This window comes from Mustela lutreola, chromosome 1, assembly GCF_030435805.1.
Source record: "Mustela lutreola isolate mMusLut2 chromosome 1, mMusLut2.pri, whole genome shotgun sequence".
NCBI classification, from domain to species: Eukaryota; Metazoa; Chordata; class Mammalia; order Carnivora; family Mustelidae; genus Mustela; species Mustela lutreola.
The window spans coordinates 222,200,643-222,220,291 of record NC_081290.1 but is presented as its reverse complement, the minus strand read 5'-3'; the positions used below and the strand labels follow the sequence as shown (position 1 = coordinate 222,220,291).

The 19,649-nt window shown below is 42.0% G+C and overlaps 1 protein-coding gene across 21 annotated transcripts in view; it reads right to left on the bottom strand.

Moving 5' to 3' along the window:
- The window catches only part of DLG2 (discs large MAGUK scaffold protein 2), a 1,588,988-nt gene that overhangs the window by 235,099 nt on the left and 1,334,240 nt on the right, over positions 1–19,649 (bottom strand). Inside the window, exon 1 of one of the 21 annotated variants that reach the window (XM_059187650.1) lies at positions 13,405–13,508. The exons of the other annotated variants lie outside the window; for them this stretch is intronic. Coding sequence (XP_059043633.1) covers positions 13,405–13,441 — 37 coding nt within the window. The 5' untranslated portion in view covers positions 13,442–13,508. Of the gene's footprint in view, positions 1–13,404; positions 13,509–19,649 lie in introns of those variants that run through there. 21 annotated transcript variants of the gene reach the window in all.

Genomic DNA, 19,649 nt, shown 5'->3' with positions numbered 1-19,649 from the left:
GCATACAGAATGGATTCATGTCCATATACTGCACAAATAAAAAGAAAGTATCAGGGGCTGAGGGGAAAGAAGTAGGGGAATTAGTTTCTAGCAGATAGAGAATTTCTGTGTTGCAAGATGATCAAAGTTCTAGAGATCTGTTGTACAACAATACGAATGTACTTCACATTACTGACTTGTGCACTTAAAAGTGGTTAAGAGGGCAGAGGGTCTTTGGGGGAAGGGAGGAAAAAAATGAAACAAGTTGGGACCAGGGAGGGAGACAAACCATAAGAGATTCTTAATCTCACAAAACAAACTGAGGGTTGCTGGGGGGGGGGGGGTGGGGGGGGTAGCGATAGGGTGACTGGGTTATGGACTTTGGGGAGAGTATGGGCTACGGTGAGCATTGTGAATTGTTTAAGACTGATCATTCACAGACCTCTACTCCTGAATTAAATAATACATTATATGTTAATTTTTTAAAAAGTGGTTAAGATGATAAATTTCATGTTATGTGTTTCTGCCACAGGAAAAGCAGTAAAGTGTAGTATTACATTAGTGAAGCATTATAAGTAAGCCAGTAACTGTCACTGATTATATAACAGACATAACCAATGTGTGTGAGCACTAACTATGCTAGGGGCTGTGTTAGACATTTAACTCAAACTATCTCATTTCTTCTAACAGCCCCTTTGGAGAAATGGCAAACTCAAGGCTTAGACTAGGTCACAGGCCTCAAGTCCCCAGAGCCAGAGCGTGAGTGGGCCTAGCTGCAAAACCATGGCCTCAGCAGTCACCTTCCACACCCACACACCTGTAGGAACTGTGCAATGAAACTAGGCATTCAAAACAGATACTCGGGCTTTCTTGCCCCACACATGCATGAGGAATTAGATAAAGAAGACTGACAACTCCTCAAAGGTCAAAATGAAGTCCCTGATAAAATGTTTAAAGGGAAGATCACATGGCGCAGGGTCTGTAAATGCAGCGGCCACCCTGGCCAATGGAGGCTCTGCACTACTGAGGGTTGATCGAATACACAGCCGCCCACTGTGTTTCCTCATTTAGACACCTCCGTGGATTCATTAGCTGCATAAGGTCTTTCTAGGTAACGAGATGACGTCTGTCTGTGACTTGACGTCAAGTGAGTCACTTCACTCCCGTCATGTAGCAGGCACCTCAGAGTACATCAAGTTCACCCTGTGGGAGCCCCGCAAGTTTCCTGGGGGAATTTTCTATTTATTCTGATGTAACTGCATTTGACACCCCAAGCTGACTAACAGCTATGTGTGACCAAGCTGTGTACCAAGCTAGCCGGCTTTTGCAGTTGTGAAGAAAGCTATAAACACAGAAATGTAGCTGGACACTAGGGAGAAGGTTACTGTGCAAATCCCATGTCTAGACTGCAGCCAGAGAGGGCAGACTGAGAGCATGGGTGTTACTATCGTTCACCTTTGTATCTGGGTTGACCATACTTGCTAATCCAAGTATGGTCCATAGATAAGCACGTTAGAAACATGGAAGCTCAAGCTCCATCCCAGGGCTAATGAATCAGCATCTGCATCTTGACTGGATCCCAGGTGACTCGTGTGTACATTAACATTTGGGAAGTCCTGATAGAGAATGAATGCATTCTTCTTTTTAAGGATTTAGTGTTTATGGAGCATCTGGGTGACTCAGTCCATTAAGCAACTGCCTTCAGCTTGGGTCATGATCCCGGGGTCCTGGGATCTAGCTCCACATAGGGCTCTTGGCTCAGCAGGGAGCCTGCTTCTCCCTCGCCCTCTTTCTACCACTCTGCCTGCTCATGCTCTCTGTCAAATAAATCAATAAAAATCTTAAAGAATTTAGTGTTTACTAAATATGTCTAATTGCTAATGACCATATAAAATGGAAACAATAATTAAATATACTAGGCAAATATATGATACCAGTTTCATAGTGCTTTCACCCAGTTTTTCTGCTTTAGTCCTTTTCACAACCTTTAAGATATTATCTGTCTTCTTAATGATAAGGAAATTGTCCAAAGAAGGCAAAAAAAAAAAAAAATCACATCTCCAGGGTAAAATTTGAACCAAGGTATCCCAACTCTAGATCCTTAAGTTTTCCCTGGAAATCACAATGCCACAGTAGCAGAATTCAGAAGGTCATCTGAACTTGGAATGGTCAGAAAAAGTAGGACTTGAAATGAGACTTGAAAAATGGGTGAGGTTTGCATAAAAGAGGGATTCCCAGAGTCAAGAAAACAACAGACACAGGAGCACTCGAGTACTGGCATGCAAAAGTATTTTTCAGGGGCAGGCTGATGGAAATATTTAAATGTGGGGTTCATGTCCCCACAAGAGCAACAAGAAGGAAAAAAATAATATGATAATTAAAACCAGATCATGGAGGCCTTGAAATCCAGGCCAAAGGGTGTGGTTATCTGGTATTGGTATAAGGAATGTATTTTCACAAGATAAATTATTCCAGTTTAATCCATTAGGCTTTTACTGGAGATTTTAATACACAATGATAAATATGCTTTAAAAAGAAGAGATGGATAAACTCCAAGGAGCACTTTAGGAAACTCTCTCTACACTATTGTGGCAATTGCATCTTCTGTAATTCTGCACCTGCTCCATCAACTGCTGGCTGACAGCACTGTTTTCTGACTGGGGCACACAGTATTTGCCAGAGCACTTGAAAATGTGCAAGGCTGAAGAGAGCATTAGCTAGGAACACAGATGTCTTTTAACTCGGGTATTGGATTGATGATTCATCTCTAGAGGATCAGAAAGTGTGGAGTAAGTAAAGTTGCTAGAGTGGACCTGAAAATGTACTATTAGGTCAAATATATGTGAGGGTAAGGGTTTTTCTACTGAAGCCATATATACAGAGCAACTTGATTCCTAAGCAATTAAACAAAACAAATAGTTGGTTGATTTTTTTTTTTGAGATTTTATTTATTTATTTGACAGAGAGAGACACAGCGAGAGAAGGAACAAGCAGGGGGTGTGGGAGAGGGAGAAGCAGGCTCCTCGCTGAGCAGGGAGCCTGATGCTGGGCTCCATCCCAGGATCCTGGGATCATGACCTGAGCTGAAGGCAGCTGCTTAACGACTGAGCCATCCAGGTATCCCTTGGTTGATCTTTAAAATTAAGAACAGGAAACACAAATATAACTATACCCAATGGGTATATGCCACATGGAGTTAAATCATTATTAAAGTAGATAATGGATGTTTAAAACCTTAACTTTTAATAAATTATCTTCCCATCATGCTGCTTTACCTTTTATCCCTTCCTTATCTTCTTTTCTTCCTGTTTCTTCTGCATTCTGCCCACATTTTAGACCCTTTCTTTCTTCCTCAACTTTATTTCTCCTTTTTCTTAATCTTCACATTTTATTAAACTGATTTTTAGTGTTTTTCATGTTTAGTGTAACTGTAAAGTTATATATAAGGAAGCAGATACTACTATTGATTAAATAATTTGCCCCAAATCACAGTGGTAGAATTGGAATTTAAACGTTCAATCCAGGCGCCTGGGTGGCTCAGTGGGTTAAAGCGTCTGCCTTCGACTCAGGACATGAGCCCAGTGTCCTGGGCTCCAGTCCCGCATCGGGCTCTCTGCTCAGTGGGGAGCCTCCTTCCTGCCTCTCTGCCTACTTGTGATCTCTGTCAAATAAAAAAATAAAATCTTTAAAAAACAAACAAACAAACAAACAAACAGAACCATTCAATTCATTAAACCCCAGGAGGTATTGAAGTAGTATCAGTCAGAAGCCAAACCTTGCTACTGACTTCTCAGTTAGTAAAATGAAGTGGTACTGTAAGGCTGCTGGCTACAGTAAACCCAACAAACAATACCTATCAACCCTACAAAAGAATTAGTTAACATACTAACTACTGATAATTACAATTCTAAATCCTCCTTGCCTCTGGGTTCAAGTTTAAGGATCAAATACTCACTAGAATGCTTAGTGTTTTGACAAAGAATCCTCAAACTCACAGGGCACCAAACATTCTATAGACTGAATTGATCATGTCTCCTTCAGGGGCGCTTGGGTGTCTCTCCTGTTGAGTGCCCAATGCTTGGTTTCTGCTGGGGTCATGATCTCATGGGTGGTGGGATGGATGGAGCCCTGTGTGGGGTGGGGGGACTGGCAGCGCTGGGGTTGGACTGTGCTCAGGGCTGGGTCCATGCTCAAGACAGAATCTGCTTGGCATTCTTTCCCTCCTCCTCTGCTCCTTCCCTCCCCGCTACACCCCTCCCTCTCTCTAAAATAAATAAATAAATCTGGGTGGCTCAGTCAGCAGAGCCTCAAATTCTTGGTTTTGGCTCAGGTCATGATCTCAAGGGTCATGAGATCAAGCCCCACTGGGCTCTGTGCTCAGCCAAGAGTCTGCTTGAAGATTCTCTCTCCCTCCGATCCTCTCATGAGCTCTCTCTCTGTCCTTCTCTCTCAAATAAATAAATTAGTTTTAAGAATTTAAGAATGAAATAAATAAATCTTGAAAAAAATAGTGTCTCCTACATGTATGTCCTACTAATGCTAAATGTACATAGGTTACCCGGTTGACTAAATGTGCATTCATTTAAATTTAACTCAATATATTACTGTATCATTAAGTATTAGCTGTATCAACAAAATCTAGAAATACAACCACTCTCAGGCAGTTGAAGAGAGTCCTTGTATTCAAAAGGCCTGGGAATGACCATGCGTGTAATCCTCATAGTGTTGCCCTCGAAAGAGAGCAGTGAGAGCAGCCCCCTGAGACCTACAGCTTACCCCTTACACTAACAACTTTCATCCCAGTCTTCTCAATAATTTTCTTCCCTATGGTTCATTCTCCTCACAGAAGTCATAAGTGTTTTTTTGTTTTTTTTTTTCTAATGGCAATATTGCTCCTGTCACATCTGCTTAGAATCGTTTAACTGGCCCCAGAGCCCTCAGATTAAAGGTCAAACTCCATCTTGGGTATAAAAAGCGTTCCGTGATCTGGGCCCTCCTTAACAATCCAGACTCCATCACACACGGGTCTCGATCCCAGCCCACTGAACTACTTCCTAAGACAGGCTGAGTGCTCCTTCTTACTGTCCTACTTTTCTTCTTACTATTCTTCCTTTCTACGCCTCAAGACTAGTTTCTCAGAATTTCATAGCCCAGCTTTGACGTTTTTTTCCTGCAAGAGGCTTCTCAGATTGTTTTGTCAAGCTGAGTGAAATGCAGCTTGTAAGACCTCCGCGACTGCACTACACTGCTACCCCATAATTGGATTCTAAGCTTTGTGAAGATGCAGACTGTCTGATTGGCCCTCCAATGTCTCTGCCATGCTCGGCACATAGCAGATCCTCAGTGAAGATCTGCTGAATGTATTTTAAAACTCCATGAAAAGAATCCCATCTCCAAAGGCATAAGCACATTTTTTTTTTTATTTTGTTTGGTTTTTGTTTTTAATTCTTGGCAGAAGAAAACCATGTATAAGTAAATCTATAGTCAGGTCCCCAAGCACAGAGACAAAGAAGTAAGAGAGCAGATCCTGGGGTCCTTGGCCAGGTCCCTTACTCTCATGTCCTGGCTTTCTCTACCTAGCCAGTGGAATTAATACTGTCACTTAGTTTTCTAATTTCGACAAGAACTTCAAGATCCCTTAGTGAGTGTTCTATAAAATGGATAATAAAATTTAATGAATACTTCAGTGAGCATTGCTTTAAATGTATTGGTTTTTTTTTTAATGGAATTTATGTAATAGGTATTGTTAGGGGTGTATAAACAGCTCAAAGGCTCTTCTAAGTGCTCTTCAAAATGCATTCCACAAAGAATTAGGTCACTGGCATGGATTATACCCATTTTGCAGATAGGAACCTGAAGACAGGGGTTAGGACTGATTTCCTTTTGAGCATGTTTTCTTTCTCTAATCCCACTTCTTCCCTTTTGCCATTATAGGCCATCTTTAATGCTGTGTAGTTTTTTTTTTAAGTTTATTTATTATTATTATTTTTAGTAATCTCTATACCCATCATGGGGTATCAACTCATAATTCCAAGATCAAGAGTCTCATGCTCTACTGACTGAGCCAGCCAGATACCCCAGTGTTTGTTATGTTGTGAATCTTTCTTCTTCTACTAGACTTTGAGCTCCTTGAAGGCAGGGTCTACATCTTACTTTCCTTTTTGTCCTCACCAAGGATCTGGAGTTATATAGGCATGCAAAAAATGTTTGCTGAAATGTTTGCCAACTCAAAAGTTTTCTGCTAACCAGGCTCTTAAGTTTACTGTTAGAGAAGCATCTCTGTTCTGTGGTTTATTCAAGAAATGTCTCAGCTTCAACAGAAACAAATCTCTTCTGGTGCCCATCACCTCTTTCCCCTTAATTCTACTAATCTGATACTCTGCTTAACCTTTTTCAGTGCAGCGGATCTCCCATCTTTTCAAGGAAGTGCAGGTTACCTCTCTACGTTAGAAAGTCCTAGATTTTCCTTTGAAGCTACAGAGGACATGATTTGCACAGCCAGCTCGCAACAACACAGACACCAATACAAGTTGACTGAAAGCAATTGCCAGAATTTTAAATTTAAATATTTCATCCAATTAGTTTAATTTTTGCTTTCCACTTCCACATATTTTTCAAATAAGTAACTCCTCAATATTAATGCAGATGTGAATCTCTCTGCAGATGAATGGGTCACTGCCACATCTTAAGGCTGACAGAGAGGGGAGTAGTTGATGGTTTTCAGGGGGCTTAGTCATATGGTTCTATAGTAACAGGAATGGGTAGAGAGGCAAAACAAAAATAAAAACAAAAGCAACTATTCAATTAGTCCAGATGGAAAAAAACAGCCCATAAGCTAATTGATTATAGCTATCATGACAGCTGATTATAGTCTCTGCCTGTAAAAACACAGGGCTAGGAAAAAAAAAAAAAAAGGGCACACAAAAAGAATGCACTGCCTTTCATTAGTTTGTTGGTGAAATGCCTTCCTAACAGATGAAGCGAAGCAATCCAGCCCTTCTGTGGTAGCAAACAAAGTTAACCCACGATGTGCCACTTGTAGTGGGAGGTCTGGTCTGCTGAGCCCATAGTTAGGCAGTCTTTCTGACTGCGGTCCAGAATGCCCTGGGAGCCAAAAGCTACAACACACTGCTTGTGCAAAGGCAGAGTCCTTCGGATACATCTTTTCTGTGCCCACATGACCTACAGATGATAATAAGACTTTTACAGCTGCTCATTCACTGTCAAGTGAACAATCTGCAGCCAGGTGTTTCTTTTCTTTTCTTTTTTTAAAAGATTTTCATTTATTTACTTGACAGAGAGAGACACAGTGAGAGAGAGAGCAGGGGGAGTAGGAGAGCAAGAAGCAGGCCTCCTGCTGAGCAGGGAGCCCAACTCGGGGCTGGAACCCAGGACCCTGGGATCACAAGGTAAGCCAAGGCAAACGCTTAACAACTGAGCCACCCAGGCGCCCCCAGAAGTTTCTTTAGGATCGAAGATGATTTGGCCCAAGACTCGCTCCCCTCCGTCCCCCTGGTAGCCCATGACTGCTGGTGGCCTATTCTGCACAAGGGATTACAAAGTCCTAGATTTTGTGCCCCTGGGAGAACAGCTGAATCCTCAGTTGCAAATTACAATGCAATGCACTGAACTTCTTGCTAGCGATCCAAGGGGCCCAGAGGAAAGGGCAGCTCACTCAGCTCTTGGGCAGTTGGGGATGGGGAAGTCTTCTCAGAGCAGGTCTTAGAATGGGCTTCTAAGAGGCTTAGAGTCTCTCAGACATGTGTAGAACACTTAGCACAGGACCTAACAAATAACAGATATTTAAATAAGCATTTTGTTATTTATGAAAGTAGTACTATTACTTTTAATTGGGAAGTTCCAGCAGGAAAACAATATGCATGAAGACTTTCAGAAATATCATATGCTGAAAAAAAAGAACAGTTCTCCGTGGCTAGAAGATCGGGGAGTGAGGGGCAGTGACAATGGAATTCTCATTTTAGCAAGAGGGCTTTGTTGACAGAGTGGAGTGGAACGGAGGCTTCAGAGAGGGAGGTGAAATCAAGGAGGCCAATTAGGCAGCAGTTATAAAAGTTCAGTCAGGAGGAGGGGACAGTGCTGAAGAACTGTTGCCCTGGGGTAAAACGGATCCACAGCCACCAAGCTCTGACATACCACAAGGCCAGCCTGCAGCTCCCAAGCCATGCTAGTCCCCGGGCAAGAGGTCACATTCACGGCCAGAAAACTGCAGGCAGAGCTCGTTTTGATCTCAGACCGGCACCCACGGGCACTAGAACAGCAGTTCTCAGCTCTGCCGGCACCTCACCCAGGAAACATTTTTATAATGCAGGTGCCCTGTCTCTACTCCACATATACTGAGGCAAAGTCCCTGGGAGGATCGACACTCTTAAACACAGCCAAAACCCAGAGCCCCGGCCCAGTCAGCCGTCAAGTGTAACAGTGACTTAGTGCTTCTCTCAAAAAGTCTCCAAGTGTCTGCATAATGGTTGTGAGGATGCAGGGTAAGCCAATGGGGATGCCCCCGTGGCCACCTGCTCGTTCCAGGAGAGGCTGTCCTGGGAGCACAGGGGCAAGCAGGGCCCTACCACTGTGTGACTCGAGCATCTTGTTCTTAAAAGCTTTGAAGAGGCTTCTGAACATACCCAAAAGACATACTCCAAAAGAATTTAGGGGTCTGACTCTGCAAGAGCAGAATAGAATACAGATTCCCAACCAGCAACTGACAATCAATAAAGAGGCAGGAGAAAACACAGGTCTTAGTCTTTGGGCTCTAACGAACAGGCTGGGTAATTTCCGTCACATTCCATCTGTATCGTACCCTCACACCCTGCACCCTGTGGACAAGATGGTCTTATTGAAACGAATGACATCCACCTGAACTGTGTCTCAGTAACTAAAATCATTCCTGGTTCCCAAGTTCTTACTCTACAAAAGATCCTACTTTAAATGTGTCCGTTACTATGTTCAAGACTCTCAGAAACCCTGGGAGATAATTATTACAGTCTACAGAAAGAGAAGTGAGTTTCGGAGAGCCTAGATAGCTTGGGAAAGATCAGTGAAGTAGGAACTAGCAGAACCAGCACTGAACCCACATCAGACAAGACCAGTGCTGGTAACCACCACTGTTTCTGCTTATATGTGTCCAGAATTCATAGCCCATGTGAGAATATAAACTCCCTGAGATCGAAGGCTAGGATTACCTTTGAGTCCCTCTCCCAGGTCTCCTCCACTTTTTTTTGTTAATTAGCAGATTTTAGGATTTTCTTGATTCTTGGATATTAGTGAGATAAGAAGGCCAGAGAAGTTCTACTGACACAAGACCCTTCTCTCCTGCTGCCTAAGTCTCAGCACCCCTACTGAAGTCTGGACTCAAGAGGCCTCTGAAGGGGAGCCTGCATGGCTCAGTCAGCTAAGCATCCAACTCTCAGTTTCAGTCCAAGTGATGATCTCATAGGTTGTGGGACTGAGCCCCTTGTTGGCTTCTCTCTGTGGGGAGTCTGCTTAAAAGAGTCTCTCCCTCTGACATTCCCTCCGCCCACATTCTCTCTCTCTCTGAAAATCAATCAATCTTAAAAAAAAAAAAAAAAAAAAAGTCCTCCTTTGCAAAATGCTGATCCTTCCCTTTCAGGTAAAGAAAGAACCCTGGGAGCCTGGGAGTCCTTTCCACATTTACAGTGTCAATCTGTTGATCAGATTAGTCTGTTTTAGAACTGAGGTTGGGTACTCAAAGAGAAGTGTGATTTTAAAAAGGTAGCTAGGAGATGGGCCTTTATTTTTTTTTATTTTTTATTAAGATTTACTTATTTGAGAGAGAGTGAGCACCGGAGGGAGAAGCACAGGGAGAGGGAATCTCCAGCAGACTCCATGCTAAGCACAGAGCCAGACGGGAGATTGCGACCTGAGCTAAAAATAAGAGTCGGGTGTTCAACCAACTGTGTTACCCAGACGCCCCAAGTTGCTGGACCTTTAGCCCAAGAGGCACGAGGCTCACATATTATACAGGAAGGAGGAGATGGGGCAGAGCCGCAGGCAAAAGGCTGTTAGGACACTGAGACTGCAGAACAAGGTCAGTGTAACTGCCTGAGCCCACGCATTCATTCAACAAACATTTATTATTAAGCAACTAGCAGCAGTTTTGCATTTGTATGGTTTCAAAATGCTCAGTTTTCCATTAATATGGTTTAATTAAGTAACACCTGTTCCCTAACAACATAATTCAAATTTTGATTATCGCGGTATATTAACTGTGTGTGAATAAAGTGAAAACTTGCTCCGGTCCACAAATCACTATGTAGTAACAGATGCATACCACCATCGGTGACATACCATGTCACTCCTCTCAAAGTATGTCGGTCATGGGTCACCGCACACCTTTTGTTCCATTCACACACAGACAGCAAAGCATATAGTCATTTTGCTTCCCTGTGTCCTAGTAATAAACACAGACATTTTCCCAAAATGGATAACTGAAAGAGGGAATTTGCCAACAAAGATGAGGGCACAGCATACAAAGCGAAAGTGGTAATGGAAGTGAAATTCATATGGAACAGTGGAATTACAGAAGATACAGCTAACAGCAGACAGTCCGCACTGTACCCTTTGAGAAAGGACAGATACACAGCCAGAGGAACCTCGTAAAGGCAAACTTGAGAACGTAAGGTAGAAAGTGGTTGGGGCGAAAAAGGATGAAGACGTTTCAGAGGAAAAAACGTCACATCAAAAGAACTCTCAGTGGGGCCCCTGGGTGGCTCAGTGGGTTAGGCCGCTGCCTTCCGCTCGGGTCATGATCTCGGGGTCCTGGGATCGAGTCCCGCATCGGGCACTCTGCTCAGCAGGGGACCTGCTTCCCTCTCTCTCTCTGCCTGCCTCTCCATCTACTTGTGATTTCTCTCTGTCAAATAAATAAATAAAATCTTAAAAAAAAAAAAAAAACACCTCTCAGAGATATTTTATAACATTGAATGTACAAAGGATAAAAAGTTGAAAGCTGATTCAGAATTAGAAAAACATAGGACCCTTTGCCAAGGCAGAGAAAAGATGCTTGCTCCATTATCGTGTTCTATGAGCAGCAAGAAGAAAAAGGCAAGCGCTATTCGAACAACTCTTTTTTGCAAAGAAATCAAACACTTTAATTTTCAACATTTCTAATACTTCAAATAACACCCTACTGAACAAACATTTGTTTTGCTTTTTTCCCCCATTTTTGTAACCAACAAAAAGAGTTTTTAATATTTTGAAAAAAAATTTAAGAGGTCACAATGATAGTTTTCACCATTGATCATTTTTAAGATGTCATGTTGACAGTCTAACACTACCATGCCGAGCAAAGACTGCCTGTATTAGGTACCAGGCATCAAAAACCACAGTCCTTGGGGCACTTGGGTGGCTCAGTGGGTTAAAGCCTCTGTCTTCAGCTCGGGATGATCCCATGGTCCTGGGATCCAGCCCCACATCTGGCTCTCTGCTCAGCAGGGAGCCTGCTTTCTCCTCTGTCTCTGCCTGCCTCTCTGCCTACTCGTGATCTCTGTCAAATAAATAAATAAGTAAAATATTAAAAAACAAAACAAAACAAAACCACCACAGTCCTTATTTTCTGGGTAGTCTTACAGCAAACAACTTAATTCTAAAAAACCAGCAATCAACTGTTCTACCCTTAATGGGGGTGCTAGCCTACCTCAGAGCACCCAAAAGGGATTTAGAATTGTGGAAGGCAGATTGGGGGGGGGATGGAGGGAATAAAGTAACAAAGACTGTGCTGACTAGGGAAGCCCACATCTGAAGAGAATGCAAATCTCCCAGCCCAGCAAGTCTACTTCCTCACCCCAGAGGCAGGGGGGAGGAGTGACTCCGGGCTGGTTTTTAAACCGGATGCTAACAGCTCAGTTGTACTGCCAGATACATATTAACTGCCATCAGAATGCAGACCTACAGGTTAAGGTTCCTTTTCAAAAATAACACCGAAACTGGAAAAGCTAACAAATACGGCTCTCAGTCATCTTGTGTGCATAAAGTTTCTTAAAACTAGTGTAAAGTGTTTGAATGCGAATCTCTCTGTCCTCAAAGTCCAGACATGCAAAGTGGCATCTGGCACTGTGAAAATGTTTGTTCATAAGGAAATCAAGTCATGGTAGTATAGAAATGAGGCATCTGGCTTCATGCTCTGGCTGTGATTTTTAAGTCCAAAACATAGATTATGTTGAGTTCCCAACAAAAGATAGGTTTGAATTTTTTATTTATGGCTCCTGCCAAGGAAGGTGTGGGTCTATGTGATAGGCTAGTGGCTGCACCTAGGAACACAGACGTTAGGACACAGAAGGCCCCTTAGGATTCATCTTGTCCAACCTCTGCATTTAAAACAACAATAACAACAACGAATTTCATCTAGGGATGCCAACTGTCTAGCTCCACAGTCAGATTCCTGCTTTACAACAACAGCTCACATTTACTGAGTATCGGCTGTGTGCTAGCTTTACATACGAAGCATTAAGTCTTCAAATCCTTAGAGATCCAGGAAATAGTTACTGCTATTATTACCACTGATTTTTGCAGCTGTGGAAACAGGCTTACGTTACTCAGCTAATATAAGCTAACCACGAAGTTTAAAAGTCCTGCTTAGAAATCAAGCAGGATAATTTGAGCTGGCATTCTTAGCTACTAAGCTAAGATTGTTAACAAATAACATGCCCCCCCCCCCCATAAGCAACCATGGTCTTTGTCCCTTAGAAGGTCCTGGAGTGCAGCTTTCCACATGCAACTACTAAACTTTAAACAACCTTATTAAATTAGTAATATAACTCCATTTTTACAGATGATAAAACTGAAGGCACCAAGTTCAGTGGTTTCCCAAGGCTGTATAGTTTGTAACTGGTGAAAGAAGAGTTCAACCCCAAAGTCTATTGGTTCTTTCAGACACGTACCAGCCTACCTCCCTGCGTTCCAACTGCACTTTGCCTCAGCAGGCTCTGGCTATTTCAACAGAATGTGTATACATTAATTATCTGATCTGAAATCAGTGTGGATCCAGGCATTTCTGGAACCCATTTAGATCAGCAGCAAGAATTTCACTTTCCTCAATTTCTGTCCGTGAGACACAGTAGCAAGAGTCTGGCAGTTCACATGAGACAGACTTAGCAGGAGGTGACCAGTGATGAATTAAGCTCATGACGTGTGGGTTTGGGGCTGCACTGACGGGGAGGAAGGGAAGATAAACTACATGCGGTTCCTTTAGACCACGGAGAGCAGCAGATAGGAAAACAGAGCAGCCTTACGACGTCCGCAAGCAGTGGGTGCTGAGAAGTGGCAGGCACTGCTGATCTAGGAAGGGAAAGAGAGGGGAACGTGCCCTCCTCTTTTCCTTTTAATGGCCCCGACTCCCCACGGGCCTGTCAAGAGAAATGGGTCTGAGAAAAGTAGCATGATTCTCACCGCAGCTCCTTAGCCAGTTTCCAGAGGTTTCCAGCATAGCAGGGAGCTGCTTCCCAAATTCAGCTCTGCTCCCCTCCTCCGGGCCCGGCTGAGTAGTACTGGAGTCTAACTCCGCCCTCCCAGCGCACACTCCTGCGGATCCTGAATTGTGGCCAAAGCCTCAAAGGAGGAAGGCAGGTGGGGCCACCTTCTCAGCCTACTGGAAGAGCTTGTTTGAGATGCTTTGCAACACAAAAGGGCCAATTTAAGAGATGGGATTACTTTCTCCTCGCCGTCCTTTTAAAGCAGTAACGGGGCACTTTCCAGATGTTTCCCTCAGCTTTTTCTTTTTCTTCTCTTCTGACAAGAACTTAGCCCTGGAAGGGGGGAGGCGGCCGCTGCCTGCTGGGGGAGCCTGCTGAAGGGAAGCTGAGACTTCTCACCCAACGTTCCCGTCCCCCGCTCTAGTGAGCTGCTGGTGTTTGAAATGCCACCACGGTAGTGTTGGTCTGGTACCTTCTTTTAAAAGAGTAAACAAAGTTCTTTGCTTAGGTCCAGTCTTAGGTTAGCAGGCAGGAGTCTGCCGGCTCCCCTGGGCCAGGAAATGCCTGCCTCAGTGAGCCTTTAGGTGGAAAGAATAGAAAGAGAGGGTTTAAGGAAGCAAATTCACCCTCTACCTCTTTGTGTGGCAACACCAAGTCAAGAAACGAGGTCCCTCCAATCTGAGAACTCAACCCCTTTCGCATTCCGTTTTAACTAAAAAAAGAGTCCTAATGCTAACTAAGCTCAAGACCTTGCTGTTGAAAGTTTTTCTTGGTATTTCAGGAGGAATAGCTAAACTTTGGAAATTAGGATAATTTTTATTATTTTTATTCTAACCTAGAAGTGTTTTTCAAATGTGCTTAATGACTTAATTTTTATATATGTTGCAATTTCCTTTTTGTTTGGGTATTTTATAGGTACAGGATATAAATGTGAAGCCACAGTGCAGATATTGCTGTTCATGTATTGATCGATTGATTGTTGCTAAGTGGAGCCCAGACGCTTAAATTTCCTCTCTGAACTACTGATCATTATTGCAGTTCAGTTTAGTATGGCGCTGTTCGTTCCCCTACCCTGTCTGTTTCTCCCTCAGTCAGCCGTGTGGTGGCCATGGAAACCATCCACTTTTTTTCCCTGTCATTTCCTATGGCAGACTTAAAGTGCCCAAGCTAGAAAATCCAATGATGGTTTTAAAAACTCAAATAAGAATCAATCAAGCTCACCTAAGATGGGGAGGCATTTCAGTGTAAATGTTTAATTTAAAAAACCTGCTGTAAGTGTATTCATCAGAAACAAATTATCACTAGGAAAACAGAACTGAGGGGTTGAATCTGCTCAATTGCTTGAAGATTTAAAAGATGTTCAAAGTGGTTTTCAGGGATAAAATGGAATTATCACTAACACTTTTAAGAAGTCTTGACAGAACGGCTACCCCGACGGGTTTGAAAGCTGTGAGAGTCTCAGAGGTTTTAGGTTGGGTCATGAAACTAAACAGGGTCCACTTAAATCTCACCCATGGGTGTGGGAGGGCCTTTCTCAGTGTGGATTTCTCCCCCTCCACATACAAAAACATTTGGAAGAAAAGTCAAAAATAAATGAATGTTCTTTAAGAGCAGTATTCTCCTGGGATGCCTGGGTGGCTCAGTGGGTTAAAGCCTCTGCCTTAGGCTCAGGTCATGATCCCAGGATCCTGGGATCAGCCCTGCATTGGTCTCTTTGCTCAGTGGGGAGCCTGCTTCCTCCTCTCTCTTTGCCTACTTGTGATCGCTATCTATCAAATAAATAAATAAAATCTAAAAAAAAAAAAAAAAAAAAGGCAGTATTCTCCTGATTTGTTTTACAATTAGCTGTTGAACCTGCCAATCACAGTTCTGTAGGACAAGGGAGCAAGATGAAATCAGAGGAGTCCCTGAGGCAGGAGCTGAGAGTCTAAGCAGGAAGACAGATAATCAATGAAACCTCCCAGAAGGATGAGAGCTGAACAATCACAGATCGTGTCTCTATTAAGTATAAGTATTTGACCACCATTTTGAAGTCAGTCAGTCACACGTGGGAGCTGATCCCTAGAGCAAGTGGTTATTGAGGATCCTGGAAGACATCACATCGGTCTTAAAGAAAAGAGTGCTTTGAGCAGTTTTCATCAAGTATCCTCTTTCTCTGTCTCCAGGCATCTTGGAACCACTGCCCCTTTGGCTTCTTGAAAAAGACAGTAATGACACCTGAGATGAAACCTCTCTTCATGCCCACAAATGCCAGTCTTATCTCAGACCAGCATTTTCTCTTAGTGAAGCACGTTACTGCTTCACAAACTTGTTCTTCTGTTAGCCTCTCTTTTCACTGTCTTCTTCCATGAAAATTCGTGACTTTTCACAGAAAGCTCTTTCTTCCCTTCCATCCACTCACTTCATACATTCTTCTAAGGCACATTCAAACACTGCTGCCTCTGGGAATCTTCCTGAACTTCACAGATGGAGTAAATGACAAACCTGCTCTTTCTGCCTATGCCTTATTGCAGAATTTCTCATATCACCCTCTAATATTTTAGATCCTTCTTCACCTGAAGTTACCACTGGTATGATCCAAGGAAGCATTTCTGATGGCCTGGCTTTACTAAAACACGAAAGACAGCACAAATCCCTGGGCACATCTGACAGCTCTGAGGCAAGGAGCCAAACCTGCCTTCCTTTCGGTAATGGCCTATGTCATAATGGCAACACCCTTGGTTTAAGCCTGAATCACAGACTCCTCCTCTATGAAAGAGATTTAGTTCCTGGGAACCCATCTGGTTCTTCCACTTGAATGAACTTAAACATGAAGGGAATGAGGACTTCAGAGCCTGTGTATCAGTGATGGCAAAGTAGTGCTCTACAGTTACTTGCCCAGGAATAAATTAAGGTCGGTAGAATGTTGTTGCCTTCATTTCTATTCTTTCCTTCTATAATGCAGGAATGAACATTGTGACTTGCAGGTAGGTAGCTTCTAAGGTACTCTACAATGAAGATCTCTGAATAAGGTATTTTAGACAGGGCTAGGTTAGGAACAGTTACCACTCTAGTATGTACATCTTTCTTTTTTTTTTTCTTTTTTTTTTTTTTTAAAGATTTTATTTATTTATTTGACAGACAGAGATCACAAGTAGGCAGAGAGGCAGGCAGAGAGAGAGGAGGAAGCAGGCTCCCTGCTGAGCAGAGAGCCCGATGCGGGACTCGATCCCAGGACCCTGAGATCATGACCTGAGCCGAAGGCAGCGGCTTAACCCACTGAGCCACCCAGTATGTACATCTTTCTTACAGATCAAGTTAGAAGGCTCAAATTTTTTGCCCTAGTCTTATTCACTCAGTGCCATAAAGGGTAGTATTAAAAGTTATTCTGCAAATGATTCTAAATACAAAGTCTGATGCTACATAGTTTCCACTCAGATCCAAAGCCAAAAAGGGGAAAGGGGACCTTAAGTGGCAGAAGTTCCCAGTGGCACTTAAGTGACAATGAATGAATCAACAAAAGAGGTGGGTGGAGTTTTCCAAACACATGTCAACAATAACAACCTCTGAGTTGGGATAGCCCAAGCTTTCCTAAAAATGAAACATCCCAAAGCTCCTCAGGTTAATCATACCTGGTCATAAAGGAATTATGCTTCCTCAGCCCCTGAGGCCTAGCACTGACACCCTGGGACCTGGGGACAGATTATGTTTAGCAGGAATTGCCAAAACTGACTATAAATCATATCACTTTGCCTTAAGTTCTCCAAACCAGCCTAACCAGTCTTCACTATCCTCTGTGAGCTCAAAAAATACCAGATCACTGCTCTCAGTGCTGCTGATAAGGAACTCAGTGGTAGGCAATTAGATGGAACTTCCAGGCTTTTAGACTTCATTCTGGGTAAAGTAAAATCAGGAGACTTTATACACGTTAGTGATCAGATGCTTTACAGTGAAGCTGTGTTGCCCATTTCTATACAGATTGATTAACTGCTAAATGAACAGCTGACTATTCAACTATATCTTCATTTAAGAAGGGAGAGCATGATACTTTACATATCATAATGTCAAATCAGAAACCATGCAACTTGTATGAGACAATTAAATAGCTTTATAGAACCAAAAATAAAACAAAACTAACTTTTTTCTTTAAATCATAGAAACAATGCAAATTCATTATGGAAAAAGAAGTTTTTTTAAAGAAACAAATATTTGAACAAAACAGATCTTACCATCTGAGGCCAATCATTGTATTTTAGTGATTTCCTTCCATGGATTTTTTTTAAGAAAACTGAGGTCATACCGTACACAAAAAAATTTGCACTTTACTATTGCATTTTCTATAACTGCACACATTTTCCTGTGTTCTAAAAGTTCTTTGTCTAGAGCATTTTAATGGTTCCTTAAAACTTTAGTGAAGACATGTATTATAAATTATTTAACCATTTTCTCTTTGTTGAAAGTTTATGACATAATATTTCAACATTTAAGACTGGATGCTTAAGCTATTACATTTATGATATTGCCAAATAATTCAGATGACTCAACAGACATTAGCAAGGGTCAGAAACACTTACATAATAGTCATTATGAATAAACTAGTAGTTATGAGTGTATTCGTTGGAGTTAATATACTGTGACTTTACAGTCCAGTTCTGCCTCATCTAGGTGCTGTCTCCACTTTCTTACCCAATAAATGAGAAAAAGAATGTACCACCTGATAGAGTTGTCATTAAATTAGTGTCTTTAAAGCACTTAGCCTAGCATCTGCCACACAACAGTCAATAAATTTTAGCTATTTAAAACCAATTACTGATGTTATTAGTACTTTGTTATTATTTGATACTTACTATTAGTAATTATTATTACTAGTAACTTGTTATTATTATTTATAATTTTGACCTTGCTCTGGCAATGTTGTCAGAAGAGACCAAATAGCACTTACTGAGTAATTTAGATCTAAGTGATTCTTTTTTTTTTTTTTTTAAAGATTTTATTTATTTGACAGAGAGAGATCACAAGTAGGCATAGAGAGAGAGAGAGGAGGAAGCAGGCTCCCTGCCGAGCAGAGAGCCCTATGCGGGACTCAATCCCAGAACTCTGAGATCATGACCTGAGCCGAAGGCAGAGGCTTAACCCACTGAGCCACCCAGGCACCCAATCTAAGTGATTCTTTAAAGATGCATTCATTTAAGGAAAAAGTCATTTTGTATTTTGGGATGTGATTCCAGAAGGCAGGGATAGAAAGCTCTTTTTTGGAAAAGAATCCAGTAATGGTGGGTGAAATCACCATTTAAGCAAAACATACAATTTCAAGGTTGTAGGGAGCTCAAGGGTAATTCTGTGTAACATCTTCCTCACTCCAACCAAACGCCTGCTGAACTTGGACTATTCTTGACTGTCTCTCACACTGGGCAAATTCTTACTACCAGGGTAGGTTTTATACTTTGAAAATCCATTTTATATCGAACCAACATATGTTTCCTATCACTTGAACATGTAATACTAAACTCACAAGTAACCCCATAAAAGCTTTAACACTGAATTTTGAATTTTGAAGTACTATGAAGGGGATCACGAACAAGTTCTAGTGGATTTCTTTTAAAGTTTAAAAGAGATTGGTGACAGCCCAAAGGCAATAAAACCAAGACTGCATTACTCAGACTTTGTGAGAAATTGAAAAGATTTATGTATTCATGATCCTGTGTGCTTGCAAATGGAATAATCTAAAATAAAAGTAAGCTTAATGATTTTTTTCCTCAGGAAAAAAGTGTCTAAAGCTAGAATTCTAAAAAGTCTCCTTTAAAGTTGAGATGGTTTCCTGTTTTATCTGGGGAGCAGAATATGGGAGAGGCAGCCGTGGGACAAGTTTTGGCTGTGTTTGCAAGCTTGCAGCTCGCCTTCTGATGGCGTCTCCTTCTCTATAACTGATCCATTTTCTGCATGAAACCGAATACATAGAAACACTCAGAAACTGACATCAAATACCTTGATAAACAGGGGCTTTAAGAGTCACTAAAGCCATCAATAGAACTTAACAAAATTCATCATCTCTCAATACTGTGGATCATAAGTAAAGATTTGCATTAGTTATCAGGCAGACTTGACTGTCTCATTAACTGGAAAAGTGTAGTTTCTTTGCATGAAGATTATCTGACTGTATTTGCTATGATATTTCTATTGGTCCTCTCTAGCACAGAAGCTGGCAAGTAGCTGGTCCTCAATAAATGTTCAGTAGGCTTTATG